Raw genomic sequence first — 12,815 nt, 5'->3', positions numbered from 1 at the left:
GCTGGGACAACAATAACATTACACTGAAAATGCCCTACCCAGCTCTCCTAGTGGAGATTTTCCTTTTGTCTTTCTTCCGTCCTTATCTAACTTCCCAAGTTCTTCCCAGCTCTGGCAGTTATCCAGGTATGCAAGTGTTTACTCTAGGAGATCCCTGAGTGCATAGGTACCAGAGGAGAAAAAGAAATATAGTCCCCATCTGCCATAAATCTGAGAGAAATCATTACCATAATAAGCTATACAAGTGCCTGAAAAAAAATAAAAAAAGAAAACAACAACAAAAAAAAGAGGATGCTTTTCTCCTCACAATAATCTCTTTTTCCTCTGATTCCTTTCTCAGTTGGTGGAGTACCTAAAACTCAAACCGGATGGGCTGATTTTCTATCTGAGGGAAACCTGCCCCAACCCCAACATGCCAGGTGAGCTGACATCCCTCAGTGCCATCCCTGGCCTTGGTTTACCACCAAGTGGGGCCAGTTTGAACAGCACCAGCCCAAGTTTCCTTTACGATGTCCAACCTTGCTCCGACCTTGGTGGTGAGGGAACAGTGATGTCTCTGCTCCTCTGGGCAAATCTCACATTATGTTTTCTGCTGAAAGTGGCCACTCTCCAGGCCTGGCCTAGGGTGGCCAAAAGACAGGAGCAGATGGGGGAGTCAGTGCTCCAAATGGATTAGGGACTTCTGGTGCCAAACAGATGACTTCTGAAAAACGACCCGCTTTTTAGGCAGCAAGAAACAACATGTCCCGCAAGTCTGGCTCCTGGTGGGTCTCTTGAGCTGAACGCTCAAAACCATGGGTCACTTTGTCCTGGTCCAGGTGTCAGAAACATCACTTCAGAGCCTGCCCATGGGACCCTTGCTCTCCTGGGCAGGGGGCTCTGGGGTACAGCTCAGCCAGTCCCTGCTCTGGGACTGATGGAGACTGTAGGGGGCTCCAGTAGGCCTGCACCTCCCCTGAGGGCTGGTCTGGGAATAATGCTCACATCCAGGCACATTTCCACAACTTTTTGACTAAAGCTGTGGAAAGCTGTCCCTGGCGGGGCATCAGACAAAGGCCACGCAGTCCTTCAAGAACTGATGCTCTCATCCTGCTTGAGGCATAGGCAGACTCTAACTAACAACTTCTCTCTCCTGATTCACAGCATCTGCAGCACCAGTTCCACCAACCCACCCCTCCATGAGCGTAAGTTTTGAGAAGGGTCTTTTTTATCAGTACCTTAGTGGTTTAATGTTATTGCTTTTCAAGCTTGCTGATAAAACTCTGCTCTTCAAACTCCGCTCTTCTCTAAAACTCAGTAACTCAAATGGAATATATTAAGCCCAGCTGCAATGTTGTCCCCTTTCCAGCTTGGATGGGGACGAGGAATAGCTGGGCACAGCTACCGTTAGAGCTGAAAATGGTTTCCATTCATACTGTGCTCCTTGCAACATGTGGGCCTGTCCTTGGGGACCCCTCTCCCCCCTGCCCCCCTTGCCAGGCAGGAGCGAGGAAGACGTGGTTGGATTCTGGGAACACTCAGCCTTGCTGCTGGCCGCTGGCCACCGGCCAGGTCTTTGTGCTCCCTCTGCGTCCCTGGCCTCAGGGTATGTCTGTGCTCAGTCACTGCTCCGTGCAGAGCTGTGTTGAAATCAGCTTGTTTGGGCTATGTGAGTAGTCCATCCCAGAGCCCAGTGGAGGCTAAATAAAGGCCTGAGCACTCACCCATCTTCTCAGAGAGCTTACACAGGCTACGGTGGGCTCCTGTGTTGTGGCAACTCTGCTGCAAACAGTGTTGGTGTTCAAAGCTACGCTGGGAAAATGTGTACCATATTGCTTTGTTGCTGTCTGCTTTGGGACAGCGGCTGTATGTAGTGTCCGTGCGTGCGCACAGGGGCCACTTTTTGGGCAGGTAGGTGTGCTGGCTGCAAGCTGAGTTACCTCTGGGCTTCCCTTTGCTTCTTGTCTCAAAGCAAGCTGCAGAGACTTGGCTGGGATGACCCCTGCTGCTGCAGGAGACTTGTCACTTTGGGCTGGGGAAAGCAGAGGGGGCCGAGAGCAAGGTGCAGCCCTGTGTGTGTGCCCCTCACTGCTCAGGTAAACACAGAGCCCTCAGCAGCTCACCCTACACAGCCCACAGGCTGGTTATGGGAGGACAATGCTGCGTTCAGGCTCTACGGTACTTAATCCCAGTCGGCTTGATACCACTCCAGTCTCTTGTACCCATCTCAGGGCCTTTTACAGCGAATTACTGGCTGGGGCTCTGTTGGGCTGCAGGGGCTCCCTGTCCCTCTCCTCTCCCATTTCAAACTGAAGCACTTTCCTCTGGTTCCTTCATCCACTTCATCCCCATTTCTTTTCCAGAGACACCTTGGGCTGCTCAATGCAGACGGATACACGCCAGAGCCTGTGGGTGAGCATCTTTAAAAGCCCTCTCCTCCTAATAGGAGCCACGGGGGTTACCTGACACACCTGTACCACTTTCTGGTCAAAGAGCCATGCTACAAAGTCCCTTTCTTGCAGAGGTACCCAGGAGCATCCCAGCCTTTTCAGGGTCCTGAGACAAGAATATTGCACAAGTGTTTGCTCATACCCAGTTCCCAGTAAATCAAGCCCTATCCCATTCCCCATCACACCCAGTAAATCAAGCCCTGTCCTATTCCCCATATTCCATCCTGCCTACTAAATACTCAGTGTATTCAGTTGTATTTCAGTGGGGTGAAGTCATGCACATGCCCAGGTCCTGCAGGGTCTGATATGTGGAGTGGGAATGCTCAGACACCTCTCCCCATCCTGGCTGCTCCAGCAGCTGCAACTAGGAGGGGCTATGGGTTGTGAAAGGAAGGGAGATGCCCAGGGAGGCCTGAATGTTGGAGCTTGAAGGGTAGCTCTCCAAGGGACTAGAGAAAACCTTCCCAATCAGTGAGGGAGAGAGGGATGGGGAAAGGTATGTTGTTTACACTTATAAGCAACTGTATCTCTTGGGAAGGTGCAGGAAAGTCACGCCTGCTACCCATGGACACCAGTGTCTACGAGAGCCCGTACAGCGACCCTGAGGAACTGAAGGATAAGAAACTTTTCCTGAAGAGGGACCACCTGATGATCGATGAAGTGGAACTGGGGGCAGGAAACTTTGGCTGTGTCAAGAAAGGAGTCTACAAAATGAGAAAGTGAGTACTGCCCTGAAAGATGCTGAGGAAGCCGGAGGAGACCGCTCCAGGCTGATCTCAGAGGTGTCCCCAGCTATCCTGTTTCTAACTAGATGGACCCTAAAGTGATAATGGGGTGGAGGTATAAGAGATACTCTGGAAGGTCAGTGATGACTTTCCACAGCCTGTCAGTGACAGCCTTGTTGCCCTGAGAGTGTAATCTGCACTGCATACTCCTGGGCATAACGCTGCCACTTCTGAAGGCATTTGCTGGACTGAGCAAGTCCATGTTTCTGAGACCATGCTTGGTCTGTGCCAGGGCAAAGGAGTGCCACTGAGGAGGTGTGCCATCCTTGGCTCTGTCGCTGGTTGCCTGTGAGTCCACAAAGATGACCTTTGCCCAGTTTATGCCTGAGTTTCCCCCTTGCAAAATGGCAATGATGATGCAGATCTCAGTGTGTGAGGTGATGCACCTTCAGATCTACAGATGGCAAATACAAACACTTACAAGGCTGAGGTGATCCTTTTCTTTTTGGCCTTCTGGCAGGCCTGGGGTGCCTGGGCTGCTGAGATTGCCGTTGAGAGATCAAACAGTATCACGTGAGAAGTGATTTGCATTCCTGGCTGTGATACATGAGTCCAGCTGATGTTTAGCTCATGCCACACATTTTCCTCCTGCGCCCTGTGCAGGAAGCAGATCGATGTGGCCATAAAGGTGCTGAAGAGCAACAACGAGAAAACAGTGAAGGATGAAATGATGAAGGAAGCCCAGATCATGCATCAGCTGGACAACCCATACATTGTCCGCATGATTGGGGTCTGTGAGGCAGAGTCCCTGATGCTCGTGATGGAGATGGCTTCTGGAGGGCCGCTCAACAAGTTCTTGTCTTCCAAGAAGTAAGTACTGAATAAAATTGGCTGGCTGATTTTCTGCACTTCTCATCAAACTGTCTGCTGCCAGGAGAGCCTAGCTTTGTAGGTGGAGGGAAGCTGATAACAGCAGAAAGACATGTCTTTTAATGTGAGGTAACAGGGACTGATGCTTCTGGAGCAGAAATGTCCATGGTCATTCTCCCTTGCAGCTAGAAAACATGGTGGGGACCACGGTGTACGGAGTAATGGCAGGTCCTTTATTACTGCATTGTCCTTTCATCTTCCCCAGAGATGAGATTACAGTCAGCAATATTGTGGAGCTGATGCATCAAGTATCCATGGGGATGAAGTACTTGGAGGAAAAAAACTTTGTCCACAGGGACCTGGCAGCCAGAAATGTTCTACTAGTCAACCAGCATTATGCCAAGATCAGTGACTTCGGACTCTCCAAGGCTCTTGGCGCTGATGACAGCTACTACAAGGTAAGTGCAAGCACAGCAAAGGATTCAGATAGTTGGCAGGACCCCTCCTGGCTGGGGGGCTGAGACCCCCAGAGGCAGGGGGTCTGGGCGCTTCCCAGGAGCCCTGCTGTACGACCACATCACACTCTGGCTGGCCTCACTGCTGTGACATTAAAAGGGGTTTGCAAATTTCAGGTGTCAAGGAGGAAATTCAGATGGATGCAGAGGCAGGGAGGGGAATGCAGTGCAGTGGGTTGACAGGAGAGAGGAGATAGGAGAGGAGCCAGAGCAGAGAGCAGAGAAGAGAAGGTGATGAAGAGTGAGTCAGTGCTGATCTTCCCAGCAGTGTGCACCAGTGCATGACCGCACTGAGCTTTGGGGCTGGGGTGCAGGAGGAGGGTGACAATGCAGAACAGCGTCCTGCAGCTGGGGATGGCTGACCAGGGCCAACAAGACGGCAGAGCGTGGGCTGGAGTTTGGGGCTCAGGGCTTTTTTTTTTTAGGAATGTGGGATTGCACTTGACACAAATATTTAGCAAGCTCATAGCAGTCTGTGTCTCGGGGTAGAAATCTTTCTCTTCGCTTTGCTACAGGCCAGGACAGCAGGAAAGTGGCCCTTGAAATGGTATGCCCCAGAGTGCATCCTCTATCATAAGTTCTCCAGCAAGAGTGATGTGTGGAGCTACGGTGTGACCATGTGGGAGGCCTTCAGCTATGGGCAGAAACCGTACAAGGTGAGGCAGAGCTGGGTCCATCAGAGATGGATGCCACAGTCTAGTCTCCCACTCTCCCACTGTAATAGCCTGACACACGCTGAAACTACAGGTCTATTGCCTTCAGTGGGTGCTTTTCCCACTGTTGAACATAGGTTTATGAAAGTGCCCTGGGGCACTGCCATAAACAGGATCCTGCAGCTTTGTGTTCATTTAAAGGAGAAGAAACAGAAAATAAAATTCATTGGGGTTTGAATCAAAGCAGATCTTCTGTTTGATCCTTCTGCTCACTTGCAGAGCTGAAAAATCAGTTGCTCGGCCACTGCTCTGCCTATGCTTGGGATGGAGTCTGCAGGCTGGGCTGGCTACAATGCATGACACCACTGCTGGGTGCCAGGATTGAAAACAGTGACTGTATGGGGTGTGTGGTGCATGGATCCAAAGCATTACCCCAGGCCCAGCTCTGATCTGTCTCTTCTAACCCTCCTGTGAGCTCTGAAAACATTAAAGCATTTCCTACTCGATCCTATCCTAGAAAATGAAAGGCCCAGAGGTCATCAGCTTCATAGAGCAAGGGAAGCGCATGGACTGCCCCACGGACTGCCCGGCAGAGATGTATGCCCTCATGCAGCAATGCTGGACCTACAAGTAAGGCTTTCACTAGCTCAACTCTGCTGGGTGGCAGGTCCATCAGAACAGCACACACTGTCTGGATGGTGACAACACAAAGCAAATGGTGTCTCTTGCCTTGGTCTCATTCCCCAGTTCATAATGAATGATGGACCTATTTCTATATTAATATACCCCTCCATTTGCCTATACCAATCCCAGCAGATGTCAGTCCCTCTATGCCTTTGACCCTCTCCGTCCCAGAAAGTCTCAGCTGCTATCCTAACCCCTGATACAACTGGGCTGCTGTTCCCCTGCCAGGTTCTTCTGTGCTTGTCATTGCATCAGTCCACTTTTGTCCCTTCTGTTGACTTTGTTTGTTCCTTTCTGCCCTTGCAGATGGGAAGAGCGTCCAGGATTTATTACTGTAGAAAACATAATCCGCACCTACTACTACAGTATTGCTACCAAGACAGAAAATGGGCCAGAGATAGAGGACAAGTTGAAAGCAGCCCTTCTTTGAGTTTCCTTCTCTGCTGCTCAACATACACCTTTTCTGCATGGGACCTGGAAAGGCTCTTTGCGAATTTTTGCTTTAATCTCTCAAATGCCAGTTTTGTTACTCAAGTAGTTCCAGAACTAAGAACCTGGGAGACGATGCTGTCACAGCAGACAAGGGCACCTGGCTGTGCCTCGTGTCTCCAAACAGCCAGCCATGATTTACATCTCCAGCCTGACCCAGCACAGGGCAGTACAAACAGTATTATAATTCCTTCTTGCCCACTTCCAAAACTGCCCCAGGGCCTCAGAGCTTAATGCCTACCAGGCTCACTAAGGATGAACTGTGTTGGCTCCAGCAGACCTGGATTTTTCCATATCTCTTAAAAAATATTTCTTTCACAGGAAACCATCAAGTACACATTTCTGGTGGGGTTTGTGTGGGGTGTGACACAGGAAAGGGAGCCATCAAGTCTCCTCCCCCTTGGCTTGGGGCAAGAAGCAGCTGGTGTTCTGCTCACTCTCAGGACAGACGGAGGAGCAGTGGGGCAGAGCTGCATGGTGCCGCTGCTTTGTCCTCTGTGGGCCCTGCCAGCCACAGCTCTTACACCCTGGGGCATTGCCATGTGCATGGTGTACATCTCCCCTGCACTGCCACAGCCCTCCAAGGTGGTTATGGCTCTTGAAACAACTCATCTCCCAGGACCACTGCTCACCTCCTGGATCCCATCTGGCCCCTCTGTGCTAATGAAATAAGCATCTTGCTCTTCAAGCCTGAAAACTGGTCACCCTGTAAATAAACTCTATATTTTTTAACATACCTATGGCTCAGACTATTGAACTGTCATAAAGGTTTGCAACTGCTTCAAGCTGACAATTTCCCCCCACTAGGCCAGGGTTTCCCTCCTTGATGCTCTCCATAACACTGCAGAGTCACCAACCTGGTCACCCTTGAGCTGGTTTCACTGCAGAGCTGGAGCTTTCTTGCAGCTTTCTTGCAGCTAATGGCATACCCAGCTGCTCAGCTGAGTCTACTGTGGAAACCCACCTATCCTGGCTTGTTGTACTGGTCTGCCCTCACCCCCGGATGCAGTAGATTGATGGCCCATGTTGAGGGGGACTGTGGTCTCCACTGTTGCAGAGAGCAGAGTGGTTGTGAAGGCTGGGGAAGTGGGGGAAAGCAGAAGATCAGAGCCCTGAGATACAGTGAGTAGAAAAGTTTATCTCTCACCATCTCCTGCTATCAGAAAGCCACACAGTAGCTCACACAGAGTACCTTGTTCCCGAGGTAAAATAAACAGCTACAGTCCAGGCCAGGGCACAGCCCTTATCTAAAACCTTAATGGCAGGTGGATTTTATCTGAAGGCAACCGTTCCTGGGTAGCATTCAGGTATAAGGCCTAAATTAACCCCTTGGTATCGCTTGTTTAAGCAGTCGGAGAACTTAGGTCTGATGAAAAACAAGTGTTCCCCTCTCCTTGCTTACACTACAGCCTCCAGTGACACCAACCATTTATGTGCCAAAGCATTTTCTCTCTCCATCCCGTTAGCTTGTCTTGTATGCTTGAGAGCTATGGACCTATTATCCCTATCAGTAAAGGGGAAAACAGAGGTATCAGAGGAGAAAGTGGCTTGTTCCTGTTTGTTCAGTGAGCTAGTGGCAGAGACAGGAAAAAAATTATCCCCTATGCCATATTTTCCTCCCAGACGAAGCAGCTATTTTGCTGGGAAAGATAAGATTCGATGTGCTTTCTACTTGAAAACCACTGCCAAAACTTTTTGTTTAGACTTTTCTTTTGAAACAAATCAATTTTCTGGTTTGAAATGATTTCTCATATTACATTTTCAGCTAACTGGTTGCTGGTGTTTCTTCAAATGGGAAAGAAAAGTACCAGAGAAGTTGTATTTCCACAGGAACCTCTGGTTTAGTTGGAGACAATTTCAAGTGAGTGTGTGTGCCTACATCCTGACAGACAGGACGTAAATCCCTTGAGATTATGTCAGAAGGTGCAAGGGCTTCTCCTCTGGAAAGCCGACTGGGCTGTGTATGTTGCTCTGGCTGTTCCAAGAGCATCACAAAATGTCAGGAGTTGCTGTGGGGAAAAAAGAGAGTGAGACAACCAGGGCCTGAAGTCACAGGGCTCTGTGACTCATGCATCTTTGTGACTACTGCTTTTGGCATGTGCAGGGTCTGACAGTCACCCCCAAGGGGAATCTCCTTTGACTTCAGGCACTACCTCCCTCCTGGGTATCCCCAGTCTGCAATCACAGAAGGGGCTCAGCCCCCTCAGTAAGGCACATCTCCGGGTCCCACAGTGCAAATGGCCCTGAGATTGGGACAGGCTCTCTTCTTCCCCAACCACAGCACGGATATATCCAGCTCTGACCTCTCTCCTTGCCTGCTGCTGGCAGGTCCGAATATTGAAACACTCTGCCAGCCCTTTCACTGACTGATCCCAGGGGCTCTGGATGTTAGAGCAAGAGCTGTGTCACTGATAAGATAAAAGGCAGAGGCTGCAGTTAGCATAGACTCAGAGCTCAGTGCTCTATGGCTGATTCTGCTCTCCCATAAACTTCCTCAAATCCTCTTTTCTTGCTGACGCCTCCTTAGCTCTTTCTCTCCACTCACACATTTCCTTCTGTTTTACCTGAATCTTTAAAGCTCTTCTGATTCTTGCATTCTCCATCTTGCAAGGGAAAAGATGAAGTTCATCTTCTAACTAAGCACCCACAATGATAACGTGAGACATGATAAAGTATTGGTAATCATGCCTGATCAACACTATGTAACACTCTATCATATCACCAATGCTGATCTATCTCATTCCAATCTGTCTTATCACCAATAAGCCTATCTTATCACCAGTACATGCCTATTTATCAATTACACTTATCACAAGGACGCACAGACCCTTCTATCTCTTTCAGCTATCAAGGCACTTTCATTCTGTTCAGCAGCACAGCAACTACGTGACTAATACAGCTCTGTTCTCACTGACCTTTGTATCATTTTACCCTAACTGATTTACTGTACCAGTGCAAAAGTATGTTTTTGAAGCTAGCACTGGGTATTTTCCCCGCTCTACCCAAGAGGTGCGGCCTGTGAGGTCCCTCAGGGCATGGCTCAGCACTGGCAATGGGACTCCTGCTTTGCTACTGGGCTGTCCTGTCTCCCGTGAGCCTGGCCAGCAGTTAAGCAGCTCTGTTTTGGCTGCTTTCTGGGCCTTAGGTATTTCTGTATAGCACAGAAGGCAGAACTAGAATCACCAGGCAGAGAGAGCGGACCAGCCTGAGAGAAGGAGCGCTGGCAGACCCCATGGCAGCTGTCTCCATGCAACCCTTGCTGAGAGGAACTACTGCAGCACTCCTACCTGCCCTGTGTTAGGGGGAAAGGGCAGGTTTGTATGTTCAAGGTCTCTTTCCTGGCTCCAGCTGCTGGCAACTTGGAGACACTGCAAGGGCAGGGCACAGACCTGCTCACAGTTATCACCCTTCTTGTTACAAAATGTCTGGCAACCATGAAGTCACAGAATGCTTTGGTCCTGCCCTGATCAAATACACCACAAATCACAGATTTCTTCATAAAAGTCAGGTGAATCACTGATCCTACACTGTCCCCTTCTCTCCCTCACTCGTAGGAGATCAGCTTGTTTCTAATTACAGCAGAAGGAAGCAAGACAAGGGAAAGATATGACTTGTCAGTGGTTGCACAGGGGCATGGAAGAAAAGCTTCCATTCACCTTTGTTTGTTTTCATACTTTCATCTCCAGATGATGTCTTCTTTTTATGTTCAGATGCCAGGCAAGCCAAATGATGCCCCAGCACAAAAAGTGCTGTCACATGCATCGATATAGTCAGCAGTGGCCTAGAATTAGCCAAGTCTTAATGTAGAGGCTTTTACCATCAACCCATTACACATGAAGAAAAAGGGATGTGCAAGGCAGATGCACAGAAGATGCAAACCTAGGTGCAAAATTAGATGCTCTTCACTGACAAGAGGAATGCAAGTGATGGGACTGGTTTGAGTATTAACAAATATCCAAGTCCTGAGGAAAAGAAACTTTTCTCAGCAGGAGAGAATGACTTGTTTTGCCACCAAGAAATCTGGTAGAGCAGGTTAGACTTGGACTGAGCCTTTTCTTCTGTTGTCTCTAGTTTTTTTTATGTTACCTTGGTTTTGCTGTCAGATAGAAATCTCTGTGCTGGCAGGAGAAACTGTAAACATGTCTTCACAAGTGGTTTTTTTGATCAGCAACAGAAATCTTGGAAAGTAAGAGAGGTACTGTACTCACTAGGAGGCTGCTGGGGAGTGGTAGGAAATTCAGCATCGCTCATTTCTTCCAATTTCAAATGATCCCATCCGAGGACAGGAGCACGTCTGTGGTGTGAGGACAGGCACTGGGACCATGCCTGCCTGACCAGCTGGAGCTGTGGCACAGTCAGGCCCTGCAGTGAGCACGGAGGTGCAGAGAGGTGCATCAGACACACACCATGTTACAAAGAGAGGCTGGTTTTGTCCCCACTGCACAAGCAGTGACAGGTGGTTTCCGCAGCCAATTCTCTGTGTAGGTTTTTGTGGCCTTAAGTGATGAGCTTTGGTCAATGTAAGACGTTGCCCTGTTTGATTTACACAGGCAAATCAACCAGGGTGTGGTGGCTGGCATTCCCACTGCCTCTTCAAGGCTTCTGCTCTGCTAAGATGGCAGTTTCAGGGCCTTGTTCATAAAGCCAGGAGGACTTGCAGGGACCCAGGAATTTGACTCTTGATCTGTGGTCCCTTTATGTCCCATCCTCCCTATTTCTTCTGCTCCTGGGCCTCCCCTGCCTGGGATCTCCAGCCTGAGCTTCTACCCATAGTCTTAGGACAGGGTGAAGCATGTCCACAGGGAGCAGGGAAATCCCAGTTGAGAGTAACTGGGTATTGAAAGGTTAAATGACCAGTTCCTTCAGTAAATATTTCTATATTTTTTTCCTATTAAGTTATTCTATTAAGTAATCAACCAGTTTGTTGTTGCTGTTGCTGTAAAGGAACTGCTTTTCTTCTAGCTGGGGCATTAGGCTGTCTGCTACATTGTCTGGGCAGGAAAAGAAAAAACAGCTCCAGAATGAAAAACCCTTTACTATCTAAAATGGCATTTGATCAATTTCTGTCCTTTTAAAATCATATTTTGTCAGAAATGTTGAAAGGGGGCAAAATATAGGTAATCTGGACACTCTCTGTAGGTACATTTGGCACATCCCAGCTGTGCAGAAGCCAGTGAGGGCAGCGGTCTCCAGGAAGGGCGATGGAGCTGGCAGAGAAATGAGAGCAGTTTCCTTCCACAGGGTAAGCATCGCCACAGAGAACCTTGCTGCAGCTGAAGGAACTTGTGTTCTGGCCTTCATGGGCTGGAGGACTCTTTATATAAAATTTGCTTCCCCTTGCATCTGAAAGCTTGAGCACATCCCCTGCAAGGCCCTACCCTCCAGCAGAGTCCTGCACCTCACTCCCTGAGGAATTTCAGCTCATGTAGGGCTGTGCAGCAACTGCTTCTCCAGAATGAAACCACCCACTGTGGGCCCAGCAGCTGCACTACTGCTATTACTCATAACATTCTTCCAATAAACTGATCAATGTGGTTGCTTTTTGTCCTCCCAAACACTTGCATCGTTCAGAGCTTGGCTGTGCTCCCCCTAAAGCTTGTGCGTGCATGTGCTTGTCTGTAGAGTGATTTTAAGTCCTACTGTCCATGAGAGAATGCAGCCGGTGGTCTCAAAGTTTCAAAGGTTGTGGATATTTGCTCCTGGGAGCCCACTTGCATCCTGCATCAAAAATGGAATATATAATTTGCACATTCAGAAACAGTGGGCTTGGCACAGTACAGGAAGGAAAGGCAAAGCTACAACAATGCAGCATGCCTGGCCTGCGGCTGAGCTTGGCTTCAGTCCTTGCCCTCACTGTGGAAGCCCTAAGCTTGCCTGCAGAGCCCGTTTCAGTCAGGGGAGAGCTAATCGGTGTGCCACACCAGTTGTGGTCCCTCTGACTTGCCACTGAAGGGTGGAGTGGCAAGTGACGACATTACTCAAACCCATCTCTCAAGTATTGGGTGGCAGTTCCCAGTTTAGATTGGTGTACAGGCCCAGAAAGTCTCCGTCTGTAAAGCAGTTACCAGCACCTCTCTGAGCTAAGGCTGGGGCTGAGAGTCCTGCAGGAGCTGCCAGGAACTTGACTGAGAGGCTGTGGCTGTCCCCTCCCAGCTGAGGCAGGGCCAGGTATGGCTGCTGTTCTCCACTGCTCTGCTCAGCACCTGCATCCTGCCATCAGAAGGTGGCAGATGGACCATAGCAAGGAGGAGTGAGCCAGGCAGGCTGGCACTCAGCAGTATGAACAGAGAGTAACCGCAGCTGGTGGGATTGCTGCTTCTCCATGAGTCTGGTGCCTCTCACAGCCTTCTCACCTACGGGCTGCCTTCTCACCTGGACAGGCCCACAGCAGGTCAGCAGTCTCATCAGGCTTGAACACAGGTCAAACAGTGTGGGCAGCTGCCTCCACTC

The 12,815-nt window shown here is 49.5% G+C and overlaps 1 protein-coding gene across 1 annotated transcript in view; it reads left to right on the top strand.

The window, feature by feature from the left end:
* The window catches only part of LOC119147808 (tyrosine-protein kinase ZAP-70), a 28,798-nt gene extending 21,697 nt beyond the window's left edge, over nt 1–7,101 (top strand). The window contains exons 5-13 of the mRNA XM_037387232.1: nt 341–419; nt 1,144–1,184; nt 2,343–2,391; nt 2,968–3,148; nt 3,818–4,024; nt 4,290–4,482; nt 5,055–5,195; nt 5,710–5,822; nt 6,183–7,101. Of these exons, the coding sequence (XP_037243129.1) occupies nt 341–419; nt 1,144–1,184; nt 2,343–2,391; nt 2,968–3,148; nt 3,818–4,024; nt 4,290–4,482; nt 5,055–5,195; nt 5,710–5,822; nt 6,183–6,306 (1,128 nt within the window). The 3' untranslated portion in view covers nt 6,307–7,101. The remainder of the gene's footprint in view (nt 1–340; nt 420–1,143; nt 1,185–2,342; nt 2,392–2,967; nt 3,149–3,817; nt 4,025–4,289; nt 4,483–5,054; nt 5,196–5,709; nt 5,823–6,182) is intronic.
* Nucleotides 7,102–12,815: the final 5,714 nt, after the last annotated feature.

Source organism: Falco rusticolus, chromosome 4 (assembly GCF_015220075.1).
Source record: "Falco rusticolus isolate bFalRus1 chromosome 4, bFalRus1.pri, whole genome shotgun sequence".
NCBI lineage: Eukaryota > Metazoa > Chordata > Aves > Falconiformes > Falconidae > Falco > Falco rusticolus.
The sequence above is the reverse complement of the archived record's forward strand: the minus strand, read 5'-3'. Positions and strand labels throughout refer to the sequence as shown.